At 57.2% G+C, this 20,033-nt stretch overlaps 9 protein-coding genes across 9 annotated transcripts; 5 read left to right on the top strand and 4 right to left on the bottom strand.

Moving 5' to 3' along the window:
* Positions 1-1,596: 1,596 nt before the first annotated feature.
* C7974DRAFT_317072 (ferric reductase NAD binding domain-containing protein) lies at positions 1,597-4,087 on the top strand (the record flags this gene model as incomplete). The annotated part of the gene is made up of 2 exons (XM_046138582.1): positions 1,597-2,494; positions 2,538-4,087. 2 exons carry the CDS (start codon positions 1,597-1,599, stop codon positions 4,085-4,087), a joined length of 2,448 nt encoding a protein of 815 aa, XP_045993888.1.
* Positions 4,088-4,555: 468 nt separating this feature from the next.
* C7974DRAFT_415962 (uncharacterized protein) lies at positions 4,556-5,009 on the bottom strand (the record flags this gene model as incomplete). The annotated part of the gene is made up of 2 exons (XM_046143941.1): positions 4,556-4,889; positions 4,957-5,009. 2 exons carry the CDS (start codon positions 5,007-5,009, stop codon positions 4,556-4,558), a joined length of 387 nt encoding a protein of 128 aa, XP_045993889.1.
* On the top strand, positions 4,859-7,375 carry C7974DRAFT_364565 (HbrB-like-domain-containing protein; the record flags this gene model as incomplete). Its single annotated transcript, XM_046139801.1, has 1 exon — positions 4,859-7,375. The coding sequence occupies exon 1, from the start codon at positions 5,141-5,143 to the stop codon at positions 7,373-7,375; it is 2,235 nt and encodes a 744-aa protein (XP_045993890.1). The 5' UTR covers positions 4,859-5,140.
* A 2,164-nt stretch (positions 7,376-9,539) lies between these two features.
* On the bottom strand, positions 9,540-11,473 carry C7974DRAFT_400470 (uncharacterized protein). The gene is made up of 2 exons (XM_046142508.1): positions 10,655-11,473; positions 9,540-10,605 (listed from the first exon to the last, which is right to left on the bottom strand). Exons 1-2 carry the CDS (start codon positions 11,206-11,208, stop codon positions 9,687-9,689), a joined length of 1,473 nt encoding a protein of 490 aa, XP_045993891.1. The 5' UTR covers positions 11,209-11,473; the 3' UTR covers positions 9,540-9,686.
* Positions 11,474-11,888: 415 nt separating this feature from the next.
* Positions 11,889-13,755, top strand: C7974DRAFT_426875 (uncharacterized protein). Its single transcript, XM_046144539.1, has 2 exons — positions 11,889-12,148; positions 12,216-13,755. Exons 1-2 carry the CDS (start codon positions 12,089-12,091, stop codon positions 13,569-13,571), a joined length of 1,416 nt encoding a protein of 471 aa, XP_045993892.1. The 5' UTR covers positions 11,889-12,088; the 3' UTR covers positions 13,572-13,755.
* A 206-nt stretch (positions 13,756-13,961) lies between these two features.
* C7974DRAFT_426876 (uncharacterized protein) lies at positions 13,962-14,517 on the bottom strand (the record flags this gene model as incomplete). The annotated part of the gene is made up of 1 exon (XM_046144540.1): positions 13,962-14,517. The coding sequence occupies one exon, from the start codon at positions 14,515-14,517 to the stop codon at positions 14,047-14,049; it is 471 nt and encodes a 156-aa protein (XP_045993893.1). The 3' UTR covers positions 13,962-14,046.
* A 625-nt stretch (positions 14,518-15,142) lies between these two features.
* Positions 15,143-16,266, top strand: C7974DRAFT_474424 (uncharacterized protein; the record flags this gene model as incomplete). The annotated part of the gene is made up of 2 exons (XM_046146605.1): positions 15,143-15,497; positions 15,551-16,266. 2 exons carry the CDS (start codon positions 15,143-15,145, stop codon positions 16,207-16,209), a joined length of 1,014 nt encoding a protein of 337 aa, XP_045993894.1. The 3' UTR covers positions 16,210-16,266.
* A 1,687-nt stretch (positions 16,267-17,953) lies between these two features.
* C7974DRAFT_436019 (S-glutathione dehydrogenase) lies at positions 17,954-19,262 on the top strand (the record flags this gene model as incomplete). The annotated part of the gene is made up of 4 exons (XM_046145102.1): positions 17,954-18,282; positions 18,337-18,846; positions 18,895-19,009; positions 19,056-19,262. 4 exons carry the CDS (start codon positions 17,954-17,956, stop codon positions 19,260-19,262), a joined length of 1,161 nt encoding a protein of 386 aa, XP_045993895.1.
* Positions 19,263-19,387: 125 nt separating this feature from the next.
* On the bottom strand, positions 19,388-19,969 carry C7974DRAFT_33228 (peptidyl-prolyl cis-trans isomerase). The gene is made up of 2 exons (XM_046139108.1): positions 19,889-19,969; positions 19,388-19,842 (listed from the first exon to the last, which is right to left on the bottom strand). Exons 1-2 carry the CDS (start codon positions 19,919-19,921, stop codon positions 19,399-19,401), a joined length of 477 nt encoding a protein of 158 aa, XP_045993896.1. The 5' UTR covers positions 19,922-19,969; the 3' UTR covers positions 19,388-19,398.
* Positions 19,970-20,033: the final 64 nt, after the last annotated feature.

The following is a 20,033-nucleotide window of genomic DNA, read 5'->3' on the forward strand; positions in this document are numbered from 1 at the left end:
GCCTGAGATATGGCCCAGAAGGGGAATTCTAGGTGCTAATGTGAAGAAACATGTCAAAAGCGGCGTTGTGGTGGGGCAATGCGGTGTGATGGCATCGAGCGCACGCTGGTGGGCCGATGGGGAGCGTCGTGCGGTGCGGGACCATTCATAGCGGACGAATGCAAGTGACAGCAGTCGACGGACAGCTCCATCTGCACCTGCTGTCCACTCTTCGCAAGTGCATTGCTGCGCCGTCGCTTCGTGCCTTTCCGTGCACGGGACGGGTGAGCCGTCGACCAAGTTGTGATCTCCAGTTGGAATCGACGAGCGTCGGCTCCCGGATCCGAATCGCAGCGACAGGAGATTGATGGAAGCTCTCAGCCTACGAGCGCACATCAGCGGGCCAGCCAAAGCTTGATTGCAGGCTAGTCTCGAGTCGGATAGTGGGCGCTTACACGGCCATTGTCAGCCACTCGAACGGCCAGCACCCCGCTCCACATGTCTGCTCCCATGCATGCATCTGCACTCCAGCCAGTGCCTGCGATCCCAATTCTCCAATTCGCCTGCCGTCAAGTCATGCGAACCGGAGGCGGCCCATTTGGGGGCTCCGCAGCGCGGCCCTGAGCCCAAGGCAACGTGCATCTAACGGCTGTGATTCGACTGCGCGCCCACGAGGTGGCTGATCCGTCTGAGTCGCCTTCTCGCCCAGACCGCCATCGCTGCGACGGCTTGAAGACTCTGCGTAGAATGTGATTGCTGAGCGATTGATCGTGGCGTGCGACGGATGCGCAACGAACAAGCTCGCAGTGTGCTGTCTCAATCGCCGCCCCTTGCGTGGACAGCGCAGCAGAGAGCGGGCACGGATCGAGGTTGTCGTCCCGCTGCAGCCGAACGCCACCGCTTAGGAGTCTACCTCTCGTCGCACTGCCCTGGCGTCCGTTCTAGCCCCATTGGCCGGATCCACGGCCCTCCAGCCAGTCACAGCGGCCATCACGCATGATGCATACGCTCGACGGGCATTTGAGGTATGAATCGCCAGTGCGGTCCGCGAGCGTGATAGTGCCTCACTACGTCCGTCTCTCTTTGGTACCCCTGTTAGATATCGCTATCACACCTTGGCCCAATAGCGCGGGCTCGCGAGCGGTTGAGTAAGATCCGCTATTTGCTGCCACGATACGGACGTCTGAACTCGGCGTGTGACGCTTTCTCCACTCAGCACGAACCCACGGTCACATAAGGCCGGCTGACGCACGCGTCTGATCGCTGTTGTCAGAAAACGGTTTTCGGTTTCTGCGTCGTGCTGCTCAATCTGGTAACCATCTCTCGTCGGTACACGGTCACAGATGAAGGCCGCACTGCACCACGGACGCCACGCACGTATCAACCGGTAGCACAGACGACGAGTCTGGTTCGCGCTGCCGTGCCCCAGCACCGCATGAACACAACGGACGCTACTCCACACCCGTACCCATGTAGAAACGAGTCGTCGGTTTCTCATAAGCACTCGCTGTCCCGACCGCCGTCTGCTGGACTCTCCACTGGATCTGGCCAAATTCTTCTGTGACCCAGCTTTGCTGGCAGCAGGTTCCACGAGCTTTTACCACGCACCACGCCAACATGCCCGCGATATCAGAGGCCGTGCTGGGCCACGGGCTGGCACAGTTTGGAACCCACCAGGTGGCCGACATGGTCGCCTCGCTCGTGCGACGGATAAACATTCCCTTCAACAGCACCAGCCCGCCGGGGCTGATCGAAGCCAACACGGTGGACCCCTGGAAGAAGAGCGGCAAATACGCGCTCGCATACGTCTACTTCTGCATCCCGCTGCTGGTCATCACGGCGCTGATGCGCTACTACCACCTGTTCACGGACAAGATCCGGACCGCACTCCACCAAGAAGAGGTACTGCAGTCCTCCGCGACGTCCTCCCCCGACACAGACTACGAAATGTCGGTGCTCTATACTGACAAGTCTACTATGAAGTTCTTCCCTCGCGAAGGCCCGTTGCCGAGTGGGCCCAAGACCCAGTCGAGCGTGTCGTCTGTAGGGCCGATCAACAACCTGGTGGCCCTGTTCCGTTTCGTCTTCTACCGCCCCGTGCCGCAGTTTACCATCCGCAAGGGCTGGAGGCCGTTGGTGTTTCCCTCGCTGAGCGTTATTGTTGTCGTGTTTCTCGCGTTTGCGGTGGGGATATTGTATAGTTGTGTCCCCCAGCCGCTGTTCTGGAGCAGCATTGCGTACGGGTCGCCGCCGCTTGCGATTCGCTCGGGCATGATGGCGGTGGCCCTGATGCCGTGGATCGTGGCGCTGGCGATGAAGGCGAACCTGATCACCATGTTGACGGGCATCAGCCACGAGCGGTTGAATGTGCTGCACAGGTGGGCCGCGTACTTGTGTCTTGTGTTGAGCATCCTGCACACGGTGCCGTTTTACGTCACTCCGATCTGGGAGAAGGGGGCCCGGAAGGTGTTCGAGAGCTTCTTTGCGCAGGAGGGCTTCTACGCCTACGGAACTGGTGAGTCGGTCTATCATGCACGAGATGCAAGCTAATTTTTAAGGTATCGCTGCTCTCGCACCGCTCTGCTTTCTGTGCACACACTCCATCGCTCCTCTCCGACACCGCATGTACGAGCTGTTTGTCACGCTCCACGTGCCTGTGTCTATGGTCTTCCTGGGCATGATGTTCTGGCACTGCAACAACTACCTCACCTCCTGGAACTACCTCTTCTCGACGCTCGCCATCTGGCTGCTGTCGTACGCCATGCGGCTGTTCTACCTGAACTGGACCAACCCGTTCCGCATGTCGTGGCTGATCGGCGACGAGGCTGCCGTGACGCTCATGCCAGAGAACGCGGTCAAGATCACGATCCCCACGCAGACCAAGTGGAGGCCCGGGCAATATGTGTACCTCCGCATGCCGGGGATTTCCGTGTTCGAGAACCACCCCTTCACCATCGCGTCGCTGTGCGACGACGACTTCCCGTCCGAGTACGGCGAGGGGTACAGGGACATGGTTCTTGTGTTTAGGCCATTCGGCGGCTTCACGAAGAAGGTTGTCGAGAGCGCGCTGACCCACGGTCCGTGGCACACATACCGCGCATTCGTGGACGGCCCGTACGGCGGCATGCAGCGCCGCATCGAGGCGTTCGACGACGTTGTTCTCATTGCTGGAGGCAGTGGCATCACGGCCATCATCTCGCAGCTGCTCCTGCTAGTCAAGAAGATGCGCGACGGCAAAGCCGCCACGCGCAAAATCCACGTCATCTGGGCCATGAAGCGCCCGGAAACCATGGAGTGGTTCAAAGAAGAACTGCGCATCTGCCGCGAATTCGCGCCCCCGGAGACAGTCGAGTGCCAGTTCTACATCACCGCGGCCAAGCGCGTCGTCGGCGGCGGCCTGGTCAGCGCCAAAACGCCCACGCGCCCGGTCTCCATGTTCTTCCACGATAAAGTCAACGACGCGTTCCAGAACATCGCCGACCACCGCCTGTCCGGGATAAGCGCCATCTCGTCCAAGCGCCACTCCGCGCTCATCCGCGACGAGGCCCAGGGCGACCCCGAGAAGGAATTCGCCCTGCGCGCCGAGAACGAAGACCACGTCTCCGCGCTCCCGCAGGCGCACCTGCGCCACCTCGCGCCGCCACGCGCCTCGTACCACAGCGCCCACAGCGCCGCAGACCCAGACGACATCGCCCCCGCCCCGCGCCGCCCGCAGCGCAACCTCTCCCTCGACATCACCACGGCCCTACGCGCCCACCCCTCCGCCCTCGCCCCCGACCTGTCCACCGACCCCTCCGCCCCCGTCTCCGGCTTCGACTTCGGCTTCCCCTCGACGCCCACCGAATTCCAAAAGAACCTAATGCGCTTCGCCTTCCTCCCCGCGGCGAAAAAAAAGGACGGCTGGAGCACCGAGTACGGACGCCCCGACATCGCTTTCCTACTGAAGGGGTTGGGCAAGGGGTTCGGGAACCGCGCGTGTGTGTTCGTGTGCGGGCCGCCGGGGATGCGGGAGGGTGTTGCGCGGGCCGTGGTCGGGTTGCAGAGGGGCGTTTGGAGGGGTGGGGGGGTCGGGGAGGTGTTTTTGCATGCGGAGAATTATGCGGTGTAGATAGGACGGAAGCGTTGGGGGGGGGGTTTTTTTTTTCGCTTTTTGTAGATTTTTAGGTTTGTGAGGGGGGGAGTGTATATACCCGGCGTGCTGGAGCGTGTAGTGGTGCGTGTATTGTAGTGCAGGCGGTGGATAGACCGATATGACGTTATGACTCTCTTCCAGTCATGGGGTTTCGCCGTGTGCAGTGCTGGCGTGTGGAGGGGCGTTCTAGGTGGACGTGATATCCGATGCGGTTCTAAGCTTCTTTGCTCGTGACGGGCAGGAGGTGCTGGGGGAACACGGCGGTGGTGGGGCTGGCGTACTGAGCTCTCCTGTCCTGTCCTATCCTATCTCCCACTCGCCCCTCCACACATTAAACTCCGCAAACTCAATCATCTGCACAGTGCCTCGCCCAGCGCCTCGCCCAAAGCCCCCCCCAAGCTCCTCGCCCACGCGCCCCTCTAACCCCGCCTTCACTCCTCGCACTCAATCCTCCTCCACAACCTCCTCCCCATAGTTGGCCTCCTCCTTGTCGTCCCTCGCACCCGCTGCGTCGTCGGCCATCTTCTGCGTCAGCAGGGCGTTGGTGTCGGCCTGCAGCGTCTTGAGCGCGGTGTGCATGGCGCCGAGGTAGGCGACGCGGGACGCGGTTGAGGAGGGGGTGGGCGGGAGGGGGGCGGAGAGGGTGTGGGTCGTGTGGGGGGAGGCGTAGGTGGCGGTGGCGGTGAGGGATGTCATGGTGGTGGGGAAGATGGTGGAGGGAGGGTGACGGTGACGGTGGGGGATGATGGTGCTGGTGGTGTTGGTGCTGGCGCTGGCGCTGGTTTGGTGGGGTCGCAGGGCTTAGTTCAGCGGCTTTCAGCCGCATGCATGGATCGCCCTCGGACGTCGCCCGCGCCTCACGACGACACGACTCCGACTCCGACTCCACGGCAGCCATGGTGTGAGGCTGCGAGACTGCCCACTGCTGATTTGTCGTGCTGGCCATGACTGCAACGACGTGAGCGCGTCAACCACCCCGACCACCCGAATACCACCCCAACGTGAGCGCCGCCCCGTGGTAACGACACCATGCAGCCCACGTCGCCCCCCCCGCAGACGCCCGGCCAGCGCCCGTCGCTCGACGAGTACGACTCGGACTCGCAGTCGCAGCCGCCGCGCCGCTCGCCGCGCCACCCGCGCGCGCTGCAGTCGCCCGGCGAGCCCGCGCCCAACTACTCGCGCCCGGCCATGGCCCACGCCCAGAGCCAGACGTCGCTGATCGACCGCCACCTGGGCCACCGCCCGCGCCAGCGCTCGCAGGGCTACTTCGAGCCCAGCCTGTCGTCCATGCGCCCCGACGCCCTCGCCTCGCCGCCGCCGCTGCTGAGCGCGAGCCAGCTGGCCGCCCAGGCCGCCTACCAGCAGAGCGCCCACATGCGCAAGCGCTCCACCACCATCCCCGCCCCCGCCGACCCGGCCCCCGCCCGCGCAACCCCGCAGAGCCCGCCGCCGCTGCCCATGACCTTCCGCACCAACGGCATGACCTACACCCAGGGGCTGCCGCGCGCCGCCGCCTCGGCCGCCACCCAGGCCTTCCCCACCAGCCCGCTGATGTCGCCGGGCTACGCGGACCCGCCGCCCGCCTCCGTCCAGGCCTCGCCGCGCCTGGCCGCCGCCACCCCCGAGCTGGTGCTGCAGAAGGCCCCCAAGGAGAAGAGCAAGATGAAGCTGTTCTCGTCCAAGCCCAAGACGGACGAGAAGCCGCTCGACAAGAAGCACCAGCCGCTGCCGTCGCCCGGCAAGATCGGCATCGGCATCCACAGCTCGCACGCCCTCAACCGCGTCATGAACCCGTCGACGACTAGTTTGCTGGAGTCGCCCGCCACCAGCAGCGCCGCGTCGCTGTACTCGTCGGCCAACGTCTCCACCTCGACCCTGGTCCCCAAGAGCGAGAAGGAGAAGCACAAGCACCACTTCCTGTCGCGGACAAAGGCGAAGCTGAAAGACAAGGACGACCATGCACTGCCGTTGTCGTCGGTGAACAGCACCTCGCGGCCGACGAATCCCAACGCCCCCGAGTCGCTGTACAACTTCGCCCCGTCGTCGCCGCTGCCGGGCAGCTCGTTCCCGAGCTCCGTGACCGGGCTCGACCTGCGCCACGCCGGCCGTGGGCTGCGCGAGGCCAAGAAGAACGCCAAAGCCGCGGCATACCTCGGCGACAACCTCGACCCCAGCTACACCCAGCGCCCCTCGTTCAGCACCGACCGCTCCGAGTGGCCATCCCTCGCCAGCAGTCTGAGCAACACCCCCGGCGCCTCGGCCTCGGGCACCTCGATCCCGCACACCGCCGAGATGCTGAACCTGGGCTCGTCGTTCGGCATCAACGGGCTCTCGCCCGACGACGCCTGGCCGCTGCTCAAAGCCCGCGTGCTCCAGATCTTCGAGGGCGAGGACCCCCGGCCCCCCGTCGAGGACTTCAACGCCCTCGTCTCCGTCCACGTCAAGCGCTGCATCCAGAAGCGCTCGCCCATCCTGCTCATCGAGGACCTCAACGAGCTGCTCGCCACCGGCTTCTCCTCGCTCGACCAGACCCTGCGCCACATCCCAGACGAGCGCCTGATCCCGCCGCTCGTCGAGATCTGGCTCGTCGTCTTCACCTCCATCCTGCCCTTCCTGCAAGCCGTCTTCTTACCGCTCGACCTCGAGTTCCGCGGCACGGGAATCATGTCCAGCACCCAGGCCAGCGAGTTCTGGGGCGTCGTGCTGCCCGACGAAATGTCCAGCCGGTCACCCACACACAAGAACGTCCCGTTGCTCGGCGAATTGGATGTAAGACGTATCACGCTGCTTGCGTTCCGCGACGCGGTGATTCTGCCCCGCTACGACGCGCTGATGGCGGTCTTCTCCCGCCTCGCACTCGACACGCTGAATCCCGGCCCGGACCCCCCCGCGCACGACGCCCTGCCCGCGCGCTCCCGCGCTACCTCCGCCGCGAGCGCGGGCTCCTTCACGCCCTCCTCCGCCTCCGCCCCCGCACACGCCCACGCGTCCGCCCCCGCTGCCATGGACTCCGCGAAAGTCACAGAAACAGTCGGCAGAATGCTGCAGTGCGTCAGCGTCCTCGTGTCGCTGCAGAGCGGGGATGAGCGCCAGGAGCGCAGTGTCAGGCTCGGGAAGGAGTTGAAGTACAATTGGCTCGGGCGCGGGCGCACGGGGCGGCAGCGGCAGGGGTTTGTGGGGCCCAGGCGCGGAGGCGGACTGCCGGTGGGCGGGCTGGCGGGGCTGGGGTTGGGGGATGTTTTGGTTGAGGGGGGGGTTGCTTAGAGGTACTGTTTATGACGGGGTGATTTAAAAGCTTGGGGGTGCGGGGGTGTTTGTGGGTGTTTGTGCGGCGCGGTCAAAGCACCGCCGCCCGTGTGTACGATACGATACGATACGATACGATCGCGCGCCTTGTATCTGTCTACAGTTTCGCTTGGAATACCCGTGGTCTGTAGCTACGTCTACTCTTACGTCTCCGTTTACATCTACATCCAAATTCAAATTCAAATTCAAAGTCAAAGGCAAATACAAAGGCAAATCTACATGTCGCAGTCCTCGGCTGTGTTGTATACTCAGAGAGTTTGTAAGAGATGTTTGTATACTGGGTATAACTTATACGATAAATCGGCTACGGGGTAGTATACCTATGCCCACCGCGAACCACCGCTCGTGGAAGAAGAAATAAACGAGGTGGGAGAGTAGCATTCGTCTTTGGAAACTTCGTTAGTGCAAGGCTTCCACATCTCTACGTCTTCATATCAATCTGTATCGTTACGGCTACAGTAGCATTAAGCTTAGGTATGTAGTAGATGCTGTGCGAATCGAGCATGGAGGCTCGGATCTTGCAAGTGTATACGTACCTAATTAGATAGATTGTATACCCTCGGACTCGGTTCTGACGCCGACTCCGCATCCGACTCGGAGCTGAGCTGAGATGAGCTCGCACGAACTCACGCCGGTCTGTCGCTGATCATGACTGCTTCACACGCGGCTCTGACTCGGTTCTGACGCGGCCCCGTTGGTACCCCGTAGCTACGATACCTCCTCTGTGGCCAACCGAAGCGTCTGGGTGTAGAGCGCGGTGGCAGGTCTACATGTCCAGCACAGGCAGGATTGAGTATTCTCCGTACGCGCACGACCTAGCTATAGGGGGGTGGCGACGCGGGCTGGGGGTGTGGGTTGCTGGTGCGCGTGTACTGTGTACACGCAAGGATGCTGTGGGGTTGGGAACTCGGAACCGTAGGTACTGTAGGAGGGCTTTGTTGGCGGCCTTTGGTGCCTGCGTTGCGTTTGTCGTAAAACTGTAATGCAGACATCGGGTCGTATATCGATACCTAAGGTAAGGTGGCTTAGGTAGAGAGGAGCGTGGCTCGAGAAACGGAGGGACGGAATACGGGATAGGTGTGATATGATGAACAACAAGTGCTAGTGTCCGTCTTTATATACTCTTAGACCCCCTAGGCCCGTCTACCACGGCCTCTCGTACATCTTGCTGCAGCAACTCCCTCCCCAACCCTCCCCAACCCCTACGACACTACCATGGTCGCAGAGAACGAGCGACTCCACGGGATCGTGCTGTTGCTTGTTAACCTGCGCGAGCACACCTGCACTCGCACACCTGCAGGAGGTTAATCTCCGCTCGACTCGGGTGTCTCGCCCGACGCTGTTCCGGAACAAAGTCAAGGGACTGGGGTGTTTGAGGAGTAGCAGCGGCTTGGAGAAGGCTGGGGATTTGAGTAATTCACGCGGGTACTGTGTTCCCTTTTTTTTGGCTGGTTGGTTTACGATAGTCGGGTCAGTTGGTCGTAGTCTCTGGGTATTGTAATGTCGTGGAGGTGTGGAGAATTAGGGCGCGAGGAAGTAGGGATGGACGGGGGGAAGAGTGGTATGCGTCTTGGGAGACTTGGTTAGTATATTATATAACACTGGCCGAAATGTAAAGACTACTCCTGTTTGAGTACACTATACACAATGCGGGAAGCCCCGCTGCTAGAAGGTCTTGTGCATACTGTACGTAAAAGTGCTACCTGGGTAGACTACCTATAGGCGGGCGTGCTTCTACGTATTTTTGCCTAGCCTAGGTCTGCGACGTTGTAACGACTATTTACTTTTAGGAGTATTGGTTTACAGTGTTAGGACTTCTGTCACCTCTGTGAGTGGCTGTCTAGGTAGGTAGCTAGTACCTAGGTAGAGACTGTATGGCTTAGAGTAGTACCGTGGGTGTACTGTATAGAGAAGTCTGGTCTCTCTCACCCCTTACAGGTGCCCGCACTACTATTATATGGAGAGTCTAGTCCTCTCTTGCATCCTACACACACATTCTATAGCTGTTCAGCGAATTAGGACGCGTGGGTACCTGACCTGTGACTGTGAGTGTGACGGTATACTGTACCAAGATAGGGGGTGGGCAGCACATATTATAACAAGCACTGATACAAGGCTTTTACATCTTTGTATTAATCTTTACAGCTACAGCAGCAGTAAGCTGATAGACACCTATTATATTTACGTTATAAAAGTTATTAGATTATAATTTCTACCCACAACACTCCACCCTGCCCGTCAACGCGTCCAACCTCTCCAAGCGCGATGCCTACTGCGTAATGCCGCAGTAATCGTCAGTCTTCTGTCGCACGTACACGTTCCGCCACGACTGGGTACCCAGACCACCCTGATCGCGGCGGAAATACCCCTGCGCAGTCCTCGAATACAAGAGCACTGTGCCCGTCTGCCAGGTGCCGCTCGCAGGAGCTACCTTGGGCTCGATCTTGTTGTTCCAGCACGTGTTGACTTGGCTCCCAGCCGGGCGCCGCGAGATGGCGTTTCCGTACTCGGGGCCGCCCAGCACTTTTGTGCCCTGCGCCGTCTGGTACCATGCCAGCGTGGCGAGGTAGCCCAGGGAGTCGCCGACTTCGATGAAAGAGACCTGCGCGCGCCCGGCTTCTTGGTAGTATTCGAAGGAGATCTCGTACACGGTGTACGGGACTGTCGGGAACCAGAGCATGGTGGAGATGGCGAAGCTGTTGTCGTTGCCGGTCATGGTTTGCGAGAACAGGTTGGTTTCCTTGGTGATGTGGGTGTCGGCTGGGCGGCTGTTGCTGAAGATTTGTGTGTTGGTGAGGTCGAGGGGGATCTCGGCCGGCTTGACGACCTTGCGGCCGGTCCAGACCCAGGACGCGGTCATTGCGGTGTTGAGTACGCTTTTCATGTAGCAAGTGCCGGAGGAGTAGGAGACGTCGAGGCAGCCAGTCGTGGCATCGCAAGTGTCCATGCAGGCCTCGAATGTGGCGGTTTGCACTGACGAGAGGTCGCCGCCCCAGTAGTCAACGCCGCACTGGATGGTGTATGATCCCCCGGTCTTGGCGCTGTAGGTTTTCTTGTCATCCTTGTTGTTATCGCAGGTAAGACCGTAGACGAAGGGCTGGGCGTTAACGCGGACAGCAGTCCAGACTTGCGCAGAATCACTGGCGGTGACGACTGTATGTTTGAGATAGCAGGTGTTTCCAACATAGCTGCGCGCTTGAGTTAGTGTCATTGGTGCGAACAGATGTGGTCACTTACGAGACGTCGACGCATCGATCAGTCGTAGCACAGGTCTCGATGCAAGCTTCGAAGGTCTTGGTGCTGGTTGAGGGCAGGTCGTTGCCGACGTAGTCCTTGCCGCAGACTATCTTGAAGTCGCCCTTGGACGAAGTGTACGTCTTGCCATCGCTGGAACCGTCTGCGTCACATGTGAGGCCCTTGTTTATGACCATCTTCTTCGCCGACCAAACGCCGCTATTGGATTGCCCAGTAGTCAACTTGTTCTTGAGATAGCACGAAGTGCCCCCATACGCGACCGAAACACACTCGGCATCACTCTTGCAGGCAGCCAAGCAGCCTTGGAAAGTGTCGCTCTGGAGCGAGCGAAGATCACCGCCCCAGTAATCCGTGCCACACGTGATCTGGAAGATACTGGACGCATCTTCAGTGTTCGTCGGCCATTGGAAAGTCGTGCCTTGAGCTTTGTCAAGGCAGGATGGAGCATCGCCTAGTGGGGCGGTTTGCGGCAGAGCAGCTCCACGCACAGTGACTGCAACAGCCAACGCAGACGCGGCGAAAGAGAAAGTGACCATGCTGATCGAGATGATCTTGCTAATGAGTGACTAAATGCAGAACGATGTAAAGAAAGGACGAGACTCAAGCGAGCTCAAAGGTGCGTGATGCTCAGGCAAGGTTGCTGTGTCGATCATCAAGAGGGAAGGGCCTCACTTATGTACTCCATTGTTGCGGAGCAGCGTGGCTCTGTACTCCGAGAAGCTTTACGAGGCTTCGCGCCGCAGTACAGTATGGTAGGGGTAAGTATTCAACGCTCCACAGTCTGTGCTGTTGTCACAATTCAACGAGGAGACTTGAACCTGTAACAAATCAGATCTCGGCCAATGATATCTGTAAGATACATACAAATGTGCAATTCAGGTACTGTCGCTAAGCACAGGCTGTGGAGCGTTGAATACTTACCCCTACCATACTGTACTGCGGCGCGACGCTTCGTAAAGCTTCTCGGAGCACGCGAGGTGCAGCTCACTCAAGATGCGCCACGACCGATCTTTCTAGCACGAGGCTGAAATCGACTTACGCGAAGGTATAGAGTATTGAACACAGGGTGCACTTGATGGTCCCAGTGCTGGGCGGTCGTCTGGTTAGTGACGAAAAAGGAAAGAAGTAGCGACCGTGTGATCCAATCGAGTCAGTCCGAGTTAGGAAATGATCCACATCTCCCGCGCTTCCCCTTTCTAACGCAAGCCACTTCCAAACCACCACATCTTTGGTAATTTCACAGGTTGCTTTTAGCACAAAACCTACATCAACGCCTGTAGGTACTCGGTCCTTTCCTGCCGATGCAGACTGGCATCGCGTCTTTTGGGCCAACCTGGTTCTTTCACGACTTCACATGATCAGGGTCGAGAACCTCACGTTTCGATCAGATGATACGGTCGCTAGCTAATAAAGGCAATGGTCAATTACGGCCGTCCCTCGAAAGACTGTTTGCCATGCAGAAAAAGGAAACTCAGGGTAAGGCTTCCCGTACGAGCAGCTGAGTCTCCAGCGGAAAACAATTAACATTTTGAGCGTTATGCAGTGCAATCTCGATCCCCTGGGCTGCTCACAATGTCGCAGAGCGAAGCTGGCCTGCCATGGCTACCGCAACCTGAATGAATTGGCCTTCCGCGACGAAACGTGGAGTGTGGCTAATAAAGTCTTGGCGCGCCAGAGCTCGGTCACGTTGCTATCCAATCCGCATTCTGACTGTGATGCGTTGTCTCGAGATGCCTTCTTGTCTCTGTATATCGATCGCTACTCGCATGGGTTCGACGCTCTGGCACCTCTTTTGGCTACCTCCCCCACCTCTGGATACCTGCGCGCCAGTGTTGATGCCGTGAGCCTGGCTTTCATGGCGTACCAAGAAGGTCGTCCAGAACTGGCCGTTCAAGCAAACCGTCGATACCTGGTGGCTATTCGAAGCCTCCGGACAGAGATACTGCGGCTGCACAACACAGATTGCAACATGTCCCCCATTAGTAATGCATTCCTCCAGTCCGTGCTCCTTCTCGATCTCTACGAGAAGCTTGACAGACATCATCACCGCAACACTGCGCCTAGGTCTTCGAGCTCATGGCTGAGCCACGCTTCCGGTGCCTTGGCCATGGTCAAGGCCCGCCCACAAACCCAGTTTTCTGACCCTAGCACCCGTCACCTAGCAAGTAGAATTGTGATCGCGCTGACAATAAGCTGCGGGGCTGCTGGCATTCGTGTGCCTGAAGCGTTGACGGAGCTTCATAGTGACTTGGCCTCTCATGTGCAGAGTCCAAAGTTGACGTACATGGGCCTGCTATCGGCAAGCATCAACCTGCATGCCGACATAAGAGAGGCAATGCTTAGCCCAGAAGCTATCGTGCTGCGAGCGGAAGAGTTGGATATGCAACTTGCACTTGTTGAGAGCAGCATACCTGGCTCCTGGAGGCCGCAAGTGGTGAAGAGTGACAGCCCGTTGGTGCTTGGCGGCTACTACGACCGCTATCCCGATCACTACTCGACCCAGGTCTTCAACGCCTTCCGCATCCAACGTCTGGTCATGAGCGCTATCATTCGAGAGACAAGCGTGCCCAACTACACCCCACAAGAGGTTGCACGACTCGCACGGGACATCTGCGCGTCCGTGCCGCAGTTCCTGCTGCAGACAACAAACCCAGGAAATACGGTCCCTCCATCTCCGCTACAGAGACTGCAATGTCATGGTGTTCTCACACCGCTCTACGTCGCGGCGCAAACTACAACGGATGCCCGTGTGCGAGAATGGATCCTGCAGATCCTCGCGTACATGATCGACAGCGGAATTCAAATGGCTCGATATGTCCGCAATACTCTGATACATTCTCCCGAAACAGACTATTGGGCTGTGTTTTCGACGGTGGGCAGCTGCGGAATCACGGCATAGAGGCTTGTCTTTGTCCAGAGTGCGGCAAATGTATAAATGTCTCAGACTGTTATGCTGTTGAAAGGACGATCGCCGGAGCTCGATTTTGCAAGTGTCACACATCGGCCCTACTGGCTCGATCAGTCCATGAGTACGATTGCTAAGCTCTCTCTGAGGGATGTCGAAAGCATTGTGAGTGTCTCGGTGTTGATATAATGCCGACGGAACGCTAGCTGGAGAGGGCTAGCGTTCCGGAGTGTCCACCATCGTTCAATGAAGCCTTCCCATTGGTGCTTCAGGTGTCAATCTAGTCCAATATACACGTCCTCTTTTACATGAATGACATGAATGACGAGACGCTTAGCAATAGAGATAGGTCTAGGATTGGTAATGCTGGTATTGCATTTACAACCGTCTTCGTCTCCCCCTTTCCATCTTCTTCTCCCCGTAACCCGTCCAACGACCACAAGCTTTCCAAACTATGCTCTTCCTTGTTCTAGACGAGCTGCTTGGCCATAGCGGTGATGAGGCCATTGAAACGCCCATGCAGGTCCGTCTTCAGGACGTCGGCGTACTCATCGGGCAGACGCGAACCTTTAGCATGCCAATCGAAGCGGGTCTTGCCAGGCGCGAGCGAGGTCAGGGCGGTGGTCCCGAAAGCGACCATGTCGGGGTAGTCCGGGCGACGGACGCGGAAGGTCAAGGAGTAGTTTGGCGCGTCGCACTCTGTAAGCTCTTGATCTTCCGAGAAGATGTACTCTTCGCCCTTGTTCGGGCCGGCGGGATATGCAAAGTGGAAAGTGCGGATGCTGCCCACGCCGAATCCTGTCAGAGACACGGATTTTGCGTCCGGATACCATGCTTTCTCTGCTCCGAAGCCGGCTACCAGGCCCCAGACTTCGCCGATGGGAGCGTCGATTTCGCGCGTCACGGTGATGTAGTGGACCAGATCGACTTCAGAGGACATGTTGACTGGGTGAACGGATTTTGTAGCGTATTTGTAGGCTTAGAAGAACGGTTGATCGTGTCTGATCAGAATCGTACTTACCAGACGGCAGCTTTATGGAAACGGAATAGAAACTCAGTACCTCAGGGTTACATGAAGCTTGAGTCCAGGCTCTGACACCGCCATTTCTTGATCCAGCTTTTGCTTGGTGATTTGTCACTGTCTGTTACAATCGCATGTCGGCTGAGAGTCTTCTTGTCGGCGTCTAGGGCTAGGACCTGCATAACAGGTTCCAGACGCCCAAAGTGCGCTCTGCCCACGATGCTGGAGCACTGGAGAAGATCCGGATGATTGCAAATCTCTCATGCTTTGTCATTCAGCTCGAGTCTACATTTGTCAAGTACACCGATGTTAATATCTGTGTGCTTCTTGGAGCGGTCGCAACTTTCGTCCGTGACACCATGCCACCGGTCCTCAGCCATCGCTAGCTCGGGGAGCTTTATAATCCCTCGTTGGTATCTCCGACAAGTAAACGCGAAGTGCGTCCATGTGTGAAGATAATATGGGCTTGGACCGCGTTGGCCACAGGCAATCTACAACAGACAGTTCTACGCTTCTTACACATTGCACTAGCTAAATCACCATCATGGCATTCCTCCAGCCAATTCTTGCCTCAAACGCACTTATCGAGTCGAAAGATGTGCCAAAGATAGCTGTATTCGTGGGAGCTACCGATGGTATTGGCAAAGCTACGCTGAAAGCTCTTGTTCTCAAGAGGTCTCCAATCAAGATCTACGTGGTGGGCCGCAACGAAGCCTCACACCGACCCATGCTGGAAGATCTCACCAAATCCAACCCCTTCGCAACAATCGTCTTCCTCGAAGGTCAGATATCGCTAGTGGCTGAAGCACAGCGCCTTGCTAGCCTGATTGCCGCCCAGGAAGACAGCGTGGATCTGCTCTTCATGTCATCTGGCTATCTGCCGTTCACGGGACCTCAAGGTGAGTGCCGCGTCTTGGTAACTACAAGCCCAGCAAGCTGAAGATTATCACAGCGACATCTGAAGGCCTCGAGACCTCCCTCGTAGTATCGTACTACAGCCACATAGCCTTCACCCTGCGGCTCCTTCCCCAGCTGCGCCGAGCCAGCGCAACAAAGCCTGCGCGCGTTGTGAACATTCTGGCTGCCGGACAGGAGTCGACCGATCTGCTTCTCAACGACCTGGGCCTCAACGATCCCGGAAACTTCAGTGTGCCTGCCTACGCCAGACATGCCGCCACTTTTGTGACCGTGACGCTGAAGCGCATCGCCGAGGACAAGGACAACAGCGGGATTGTCTTCATCCACGCACATCCGGGCGTAGTCAGCACCGATCTGTTCATGAAGAGCTGGGCCGGCAAATTCGACCCTGCTTCTCCCTCCCCGATGCCTGCGAGGAACTTCGCGAAGTATACGCCTGAGGAAGCGGGTGAGCGCAGTCTGTATCTGGCCACGAGCGCAGAGTACGGTGGCGAGGGTGTTGCGGTGCAGAACGGAAGGCAGAGTGCTGAGACTGTAGAACATGGGAGCAAAGGCGCGCTTTTCTGTGTCGACGATAAGCTGGTGTTTCTTCAGCCGGATACGCTACTCAATGAACTGCAGGGGTCGGGTGCGCAGGAGGCGATCTGGAAACATACTGTGCAGATTCTAGAAGCTCATGCAGGCGCAGAGTAAGGTATGGTCTGTTTATGCAGACCTTGGTCTTTTGTGGCACATTATGGAAGAATGGGGTAGTGACAGTGCCAGTCATGAATGTAACTTAGATGAGATCTGAATATGTCATTGTCATTGAATTAAAGACACTCCCTGACTGTCTACCAACAAACATCCTGCTTTCTTGTTGAGCTGCAGGGTCGAAGTACGAGGTGTCTTCAGGCTGCACAGTCGGGTCTGTAGTGGAGTCGACAAGATCGAATTTGATGCTTTGGCGAGCCTGCAGCTTCGATTCACTGGCCTGGGGTGCCGCCGAGGTTATGTGGGTGAGTGTCGCTGCCACAACAGCAGCACGTAGAGCTTTGGCCTTCATTCTGAATTCAGGCTCCGCAAAGAATGCTTTGGTGACAGGATAGCTATCGAATGCTTAGGGCCAATTCTAAGCCGAGATTTCGACTGTCGGGCGGGACTCTGTGATGTGTTAGTTGAGTGCGAGGTTGCGTGAGGGGTTCCTTGGGCTGCGGAAAGGTAAAAGCGCTGGTTTACATATATGTGTTAGAGTCAGCGGTTAGAGTTGCGGTGGTATGTACGATTTTGTGTCGTGGCAATGTTATTTCTTAGTTGTCCCAGTTAGCTTTTCCTCCGTACTCCTCTGCCCTTACATGTGGGCTGGGCATATCTTTTTGTGGCGGTTCAAGCTGTATGTCCGCTTGGTCGTGAAGTTCGTTGGAAATTCTTCGCAGTATTGGTCCCGCGCTGAACCACCCACCCCATACTCCTCATAAGCTGCTGCCACCGCCCTCTGATGATGCGCTTTACCTATATCTGTCTTTCCCCGTGCCTTCATTCGCTCTTTTCCTTATCTGAACCCTTGCATTTCTTCACTGCCCCTCTGCGCACCTCTTTACCCTTGTCTGTCAATGCATACTTCGCCCTCGTCTCTCCAGCCTCGACCGTCGCTTTTCGAATGCATTTATTTTCTTTGCCTATCTTTGTTCGCTCTACTCTTGCTGCTTGCCATTCCTGTGGCATAGTCTCATCCTCAAAGACATCCATGACGAATGGCGGGACAACCTCTGAGAGCGGGGAATGGTGGCATAGACCGTCTTAGGAGATTTCAGTCCGGCCCCATAGACAGCTTCGAGTGAGAGAACCCATGGTTGCGGACTTGAAGAACCACAGTTGAAGGTTATGTTACAATTTACCTCAACCGAGATGTGCCTCAAGATTGGCTGAAGACCTCCTAGCTGTTGTGCGGGGTGGCCTCTGATAATACAAATCGCGTTGGTGGGTATTAGTATGATGGCTCACGGCTACATACAAGATAGGCGAGCATCTTGAAATCATACACATTTCCGCGCAGTGCAAGGCTCTTGAATGCTCGTCCAGCCAAAGGGAGGTCTGCGGAGCGACGGTCGAGCGGTTCCTAGCTCCGGCTGCGGCTTGGAAACAGACTACCCCACAGTGGATCGCCAGCATCCGCAAGTGCCCCTCCAGCACCCCTCACAACAATGACGTTCACTTGTGGAGCTTGGAGCATGTATAAAATCCGAAGTAGGGACTTTTTGTCTCCATCCAGGACTTGCATTCCACAAGACCTTTGCATTGCACCACCAGTTCGACCCTGTTAGACACGGGATATAACAGACCAGTACCCCTCATGGCGCGCGCTCCGCAAGACACCGGAAATATCATTCCCCTCCTAGATCCCGATCACGACCCAGGGCAGGTACCGGCGGAAGGTACATCGGAGAACTCAACGAATATGGCTGGCGACAAAATGAAGGCAGTACATTACGAGGGGCCATTCAAGGTCTCTGTTAAGGAAGTTGGAATACCAAAGATCGAGCATCCGGATGACGTGATTGTTAAGGTGACAACTGCGGCTATCTGCGGATCAGACTTGCACATGTACCAAGGTCGGACTGCGGCGGAGTCTGGGCTAGTTTTCGGCCACGAGAACATGGGAGTCGTAGTCGAAGCTGGAGCAGGCGTGACTCTACTAGAGAAAGGCGACCGCATAGTCATGCCGTTCAACGTTGCAGATGGAAGGTGCCAGAACTGCGAGGAGGGGAAGACGGCTTTCTGCACAGGGTGAGCACAGGATGTGAGAGGATATGTTTGTGGTAGAAGCTGACGATTGCACAGAGTCAACCCTGGATTCGCCGGCGCAGCATACGGGTACGTCGCTATGGGACCTTATCAGGGCGGTCAAGCGCAGTATGTCCGGGTACCATTCGCAGATTTCAATGCGCTCAAGTTGCCGAAGGGTACAGAGCACGAGGCCGACTTCATCTTGTTGGCAGACATCTTTCCCACAGGCTGGCATGGCTTGGTCCTCTCTGGGTTCAAGAGTGGCGAAAGCGTTGCGGTGTTCGGAGCTGGTCCTGTCGGTCTCATGGCAGCATATAGCGGCGTCTTGCGTGGGGCCAGCAGGGTATTTGTTGTCGATACCGTGCCCGAGCGACTGAAGGCCGCAGAAAAGATCGGCTGTATACCCATCGACTTCAGGAAAAGCGATCCCGTTGAGCAGATCACAAAAGCCAACGGAGGTATGGTTGACAGGGCAGTTGATGCTGTGGGCTACCAGGCTGTCGACTCCTCCGGATCAAAAGAGAAGCCGAACATCGTTCTTGATCAGTTGATCATGGTAACTAGGTAAGCCCTGGCCTCACAATGACCGATCCAGACTGACGCAGTTCGAAGACCAACAGGAGGTCTGGGCATTCCAGGGCTGTACGTGCCAGCGGACCCAGGTGCGCCAGACGAGCAGAGCAAGAAGGGACAGATTCTGATTTCGTTCGGAAAGCTTTTCGAGAAGGCAAGGTCGAAAGCGTAGTCCAATGCCTAGGTGCTGACGTTGCTAGGGACTTTCGCTAGGCACGGGACAGTGCAACGTCAAGGCTTACAACAGGTATTTACGTGACATGATCATCTCTGGCAAGGCAAAGCCAAGCTTCGTCGTTTCACATGAGATCGAGATCGATAACGCGCCGGAAGCGTACCAGAAGTTTGACCAACGGATCGACGGGTACACGAAGGTGCTAATACACCCCAATGGGCCACTGAACTGATTAGCTTTAGCAATTGTATATAGCAAGCAGCTTGAAAACTCACTTCAAGTGTGTCAATTTGGAACATGTTCTCACCGTTGGGTATCGTTCTATTCTTGCAATATATTGCAAATAGCATGTAGCCGTCTCTTCAACTCTACTCCTTGATGATGTATGCCTTCAATATCTTAACTTCCTCCACCGGCTTGTCTTCGCGGTCTGTTCTAACAAGCCCGAGCTTCTTGACCGCCTGCATGCCACTCTTGACGCGCCCAAAGATCGTGTGCTTGCCGTCCAACCAAGGCGTCGGCGCCAGCGTAATGAAGAATTGCGATCCGTTGGTGTTGGGGCCGGAGTTGGCCATACTGAGAATGCCAGCGCCAGTGTGCTTCAGAGCCGAGGAAATCTCGTCCTCGAACTTCTCGCCGTAGATCGACTCGCCGCCGCGACCAGTACCGGTAGGGTCACCACCCTGAATCATGAAGTTTGGTATGATACGATGGAATATTAAGTCGTTGAAGTAGTTGCGCTGGGCAAGTGTAGCGAAGTTCTTGCACGTCTTGGGCGCATGGTCATTGTAGAGTTCGACGGTGATGAGGCCCTAGAAACGTCAGCGATCGTTGTTTTTGTACAATTTCGAGACATACGACAGTGGTTTCGAGTGCGACTTCAGTAGCCATGGCGTCTGGGGGGCAAGAGAATATGCGGGTGGAGTACAATGTTGGCCGGCTCGCTGCCCTTCAAAAGTTGCGCACAGATGAGGCAGCCACAGCTGTGGCGTCACTAGCGCGT

Source organism: Boeremia exigua (genome assembly GCF_020726555.1).
Source record: "Boeremia exigua strain MPI-SDFR-AT-0100 chromosome Unknown C7974scaffold_10, whole genome shotgun sequence".
Taxonomy (NCBI): Eukaryota; Fungi; Ascomycota; class Dothideomycetes; order Pleosporales; family Didymellaceae; genus Boeremia; species Boeremia exigua.